We start from the raw sequence: 5,192 nt of genomic DNA, 5'->3' as shown, positions 1-5,192 counted from the left end.
AGCTGAGGGTTTCAGGTGTGGTAGGAAAGCACTATCAAGTGAGGTACATCCCAGGAAGCTAGGGACCAAGGAATAGCTATGTGATGGGTGTGTAGTGCGTGGCAGGTACTTGGAAAAGAACACAATGCATATGAAACCTAAACCTTGAAATATGACCCTTAAATAGTACTGTGTTTATGTGAAATACACACCTGATCACTCTGACTCTATATCTACAAGTACTTTATGTGTCCAAGCCCCTCATACTCTTTAGTTTATCCATGGTGCTGGAGAGCAAACCCAGGCACCCAATGCAAGCTGTGCAAGTGTCCAACACAGGCTGAACCCCAGTCTCAAGCTCCATGGTCTCTTGTTTCCATGTGTAGCTGAAGGTGAAGCCCAGGGACTCACAAGTAATCCCTCCACTGAGTATACCTCTATTTTTAGCTAATGGGTTAGTTTCTTCTTTACTTTTAATTGACTTTCATTTGGCGACACACAAGTGCATATGTGTGTTGTGTGGTTTGATGCACTTTAATCCAGGTGTTCATGCAGATTCCATAACCTGGTGCTGGACATACAGGCAGATGTGAGCCACCTGATATGGGTACAGGAAACTGAACTTGAACCCTCTGAAATAACACCATGCCTGTGCTTTTAAACTTTGAGACATCCCTCTGGATCTGGGTCTCTCTCTTTCCCCAGGCTGGCCTGGAGAGGTAGTGTGCCCTAGCAGTTAACAGTATCTACCTGCCCCAATTAGGAATAGAGTTGTTAAAGACATGTAGCTGTTCCCATTTTTATTTCTGTCCAGAGGCCTTAAAATAAGTTGATATATAGAACCCAGACAACAATAATGGAATTTAAACGTAAGACCATCTCTCTATGTGTTTAGGAAAGACACCAATGAAGATGAAAGCTGTGATACAGAATTATTTTATTGATGCTTCAATATACAGAAAATTGTGAATGCAATGGTTCAGAATAAGGACATTTTAAAAACACAATTAATAAAGAGAACCCAACTGAAGATTTCAAATACAGTTCCTTGATTAAGTAGATCCTTGAAGTAAGGTAGAGACATTCCAGTCCCTGAACATAGCAGGAATTTGAAGGGCTGAGGAATACCCCAGAAGGGGAGCACATAAATGTGGAAGTCATGTTCCCTATTTACTGCCAGCATGGACAAAGTCTGGGCCCCAGGTCATAGACACAACGCATTCCACATTCACGGCAGGTATCTGTAGCAAAGACAATCCTTTTGGGCTGCCTCTGGGCCCTCAGTGCATTCATGAGCTCAAGACAAATGTGGAGGAACCTTTCTGTGTCGATGTAACCAAAGTCATCATAGCATTCCAGAGGTGCAGGGTACTGCTCTCCATTCATCTTGCTCCAGTTGGCTGTGTGCAGCAAATGGTCCTTCAGGATGTTCACAGAGAAGTCATTGTCATACAAATTGAACTTGGTGAGGTTGGTGCACCGGCTGAGGGCAGGTGTGAGCAGAGTGAGCTGTGAGTCCTTCATCTTACAACCCTGTAGGTCCAGGGACTGCAGAGAGTGTGCCACAGTCTCTAGTAGAAGTCGGAGAGGCATGGGATCTAAAGCCAATAACACCACACCTCTCATGTCCAGATGTTTGAGCTGACAGAGGCTGTGACAACAGGGGACATAATTCAAGTCCGACTCTGAGAGAATGTAGCTAGTGATGGAGAGAGTCTCCAAAGGGCTCCTCAGGCACCTACAGATAAACAACGTAGTTAGTTTAAGCAAAAGTTTATGGAGAAGAATGTGTACCTTGGGGCTTACAAAGAGCAAGATGGGCACATGACTCAAGGTCAGATTGAACATATGAACAATGAAGAATACCGGGTGCTGCCTAGTGGAGTCTTCTACATCAAATCACACCCCAACTGTCTGCATAAGTGGACCCAGTGACAGGCAGGCACCACCCATCCACTAATCCTTAGTTAAAGAGAAAGGTTTGCTCTAGTAGCTGACCCAGCTCCCCATCGTTGCTTACCTGAGGACCTGTTTCACGTGGTCTCTCAGAAAGTAGATGCCATTCAAGGAGAGATGCTGCAGACAGTGCAGTTTGGAGAACTGAGACACCAACTTCCTGACACACTTCTCTTCTCTGTCTGCTGTCCTGTTGATGGTCCTGATAGTGTTCTTGTAGGCGCGTGCCAGGGAGAGTTTGCGAAGACTTCTCATTTGGCCAAGGCAGGAAGCAAAAAGTGTCAGTGTGGACACGTCCCAACCCATGCTCAGTTCCAGGTCCTCAATGTGCCGGGGATGGAAAACACTCAAGATCTCCTTGATGGTGCACAGAGGCAGACCCCAGATCTTCATCCTCACACAGCAGAGCTGAAGCAAGCCTTTTCTCTGCTGGGCCCACTGCAAGAAATATGCTTGCTCTTCATCCAGTCGGAGTCTGAGGCAGAGGTCAGTTATGACCTTCAGACGCCGCCTCACTGCGTATCTGGGAAGAACCTTCACTACTTGCTCCTCATCCCCACTCTCTGAGCAGTCTCCATCCTCTGTTCCAGTCCATATGGTCCAGAAGTCATGGCGCCCCTTCCTGAGATCCAGCTCCTTAATTTTCTCCCTCCTGTGGGTAAAATGGAGTCCAGTGTCAGCAGACATGACAGGACCAGACAGTGAGACAACTTCACTGCACATCCTCAATCTCAGCTCTTCCCCCTGCCAAGGACTATGTCACTTCAGCATCAGTCTCCAATATGGGAACTCCTGTGCTATGGATGCTTCCCCTGGGCTGCATCTGAGACCTGACTGCTTTACTTGCACTAAGTTACTCTCTCTTCCCTCTGTAGACCCGTTATTAGTGGCTGTGGGAATGCCAGGGATGGTCTCACTGCACTGTGACTCCATCTTCCCTAAGCTCAAATCCTCACTCTCACTGTCCTTACTACAAGGGATCAATAGCTGTCAAGACCCTGCATCCCTGCGTGATGATCCCATGAGATGTCTCTGAGCCACTTCCACACCCTTCTCCCTGACCCCACGGTGTCTTCCTTGTGTACCCTGTGCTCCAGTCTACAGTACGAGGTCCTTGCTTACCTGGCATGAAACTTTCTTGCCAGCTGCATGTCTACTGCATCTAACACAGCCTGAAAGGATTCCAAGTCTGGGGTCTTCATCAGTGTCCCCACAGGGAGGCAGGGGAAAGGCCAGGCTGCCACCATTGCCTTCACGATCCTAGTGTGTCTGTCTTTGAAGGCCTCTTTGAACAGTTCTGGGAAGAGCTCCATGGGCAGTTGCTCCAGAGCAGAGATGGCCAATTCCTCATTTCTCAGCAGAGCCTGGCTTGCCTGCTTCCTGAGTGTGCCTGGGGTCTGAATGCTCATCATGATAGGTCTGCAGTCACAAAGGTCCTGGGGATGAATTCAGAGAACATACTTTCAGGACATGGTTTAGAAATCTTCCTCACCCAGCACAGGAACCACTCAAGTCAGAGTTTATTTGCTCTGGCAGTGGTAGAGTCAACAACTTGGTCCTCACTGGTGGTTGGAAGCCAGACTCCCTCACTGGCAGCATGGGAGCCTCTCTATGTAATAATGGACTCATGCATTCCATGTCAAAAGACTCAGGAGCAAACCTTTCTCAAAATAAAACTACAAAAAAAGCTTTGGTTTAGTTTATTCCTACCAAGAAGGATTATGACATGGAGTTCCTGAAAATTTAAGGCCACCCTGGGTCACAGAATCAGAGCATATCAAACAAACAAAAAAACAAAGAGAAGTTTGAAAAAGAGGCAAACCAAAGCCTGAGTCAACACCTAACTCACAAATGCCATTCTAGCCTCTGAGTCTGAAGCAAAGGTACTACCAAGGAAGTGTGCTCTGCACGTCTGTGTGGGCCCTTGTTTCACAGAAACACTAATTTCAATGTAGCACAATATGAGCGAACATGCTAGTGTCCTCAGCACACTGAGACTGGATGATCTTGATTTCCAGACAACCCAGAACTACAGGGACATTTCTACAACAGCTTGAACAACTAGGAAACCCTCGTCTCAAAACAACAACCAGACTGATCCCAACAATCTATCATAGAAAGCCATTTGTAATGAAGGCAGCCTTCATTGAGAAGTAAACCAAGTCTCTTCAGTGTGTTCATCTGAAGGAATAGAAATCAGAATTATCTGTCCCTTCTTGGTCTGTAGGACCCTAAATCAAAGGGCCGGACCCAAGAGAAGACAGTTACTCACCAGTTCTGAGCACTTAGGACAGGTCCCTTTATGCCAACTGAACCCGGCAGTTCCTACAGTTACAGGTCTCTAGTGTCTTGGCTGGCTGTCCTGATTCCTTTATATACCTCTCTGCTCACCCTCCCTACTGCAGCCCTGCCTTCTAACCCAAGCTGCAATTTGATTGGATTACTCAGTGTCCACCATTTTAATTCTAATAAAGATTCTAGCTTCTGTCATTTCATCATTTCATTTTTTTTTCTTTCCCTTCAGGTAGAATTTGCTTTTAGACAGGGCCTTTATGTAACTTCATTTCTTCCTGAGTGCTGAATTACAGGAGTGAGCCTTAAAACCCACTTTATTTGCACATGTTTTTCCAGCCAGACTTGAACCCAAAGGAAGGTTACTTTGACATCCAGAGTCTGGTTTTAGGCATCCAGACCTGGTAGCCACTAAGTGAGAACCATGTCACCATAGCAGTAATGGAATCTGTCCAAGTCCTGGTGCCCGTGACTCCATCCTTTTCCATGTTGCTCAATATTCCCTCAGCACTGAGGAAGACCCTATCTCAAGAGGAGTCAATTGCCTGGGTAGATTGACTCCTGTATTCATCCTAGCAAAAGGGAGCAGAGGCAGATATATCTCTGTTATTTTAAGACCAGTCTCACCTCTGAAAGTTTTGGGCTGGCTCCTTTGTTAATGAAGGAAGGAAAGAAGGAATGAAGGAAGTGTGGGTGAAAGAGAGAGGAAGATATTTGGGTGGGCACTTGAGGCACATGACTTTGAACCCAGCACTCGGGAGGTGGAGGCAGGCAGCTCTCTGTGAGTTCGAAGCCAGTTGGGTATACAAGGTTACATACAGGTCAGCGAGTCTACACAGAGGAACGTTTCTCAAACAACTAACATTAATTAATTAATTACAATAAAATTAAATGGCTATTGACTTATAACTTACATGTTGAATCCCATAGGTTAAATACCAAAACCAAAATGGAAAGAAACAAAG

General features: G+C 46.0%; 1 protein-coding gene across 2 annotated transcripts; it reads right to left on the bottom strand.

The window, feature by feature from the left end:
• Nucleotides 1-899: 899 nt before the first annotated feature.
• Nucleotides 900-3,344, bottom strand: LOC121140710 (PRAME family member 8-like). Of its 2 annotated transcripts, XM_040746613.1 has the most exons (3): nt 3,058-3,344; nt 2,000-2,584; nt 900-1,717 (listed from the first exon to the last, which is right to left on the bottom strand). In XM_040746613.1, the coding sequence occupies exons 1-3, from the start codon at nt 3,342-3,344 to the stop codon at nt 1,150-1,152; spliced, it is 1,440 nt and encodes a 479-aa protein (XP_040602547.1). In that variant the 3' UTR covers nt 900-1,149. The 2 variants fall into 2 exon arrangements, with proteins under 2 accessions (XP_040602547.1, XP_040602548.1); XM_040746614.1 differs by lacking the exon at nt 2,000-2,584.
• Between the last annotated feature and the right edge of the window lie 1,848 nt (nt 3,345-5,192).

The sequence above is a fragment of the Mesocricetus auratus genome, unplaced genomic scaffold (assembly GCF_017639785.1).
Source record: "Mesocricetus auratus isolate SY011 unplaced genomic scaffold, BCM_Maur_2.0 Super-Scaffold_100006, whole genome shotgun sequence".
In the NCBI taxonomy this organism is placed as follows: Eukaryota; Metazoa; Chordata; class Mammalia; order Rodentia; family Cricetidae; genus Mesocricetus; species Mesocricetus auratus.
Note: the sequence above shows the minus strand (reverse complement) of the source record. Positions and strands in the feature narration are given on the sequence as shown.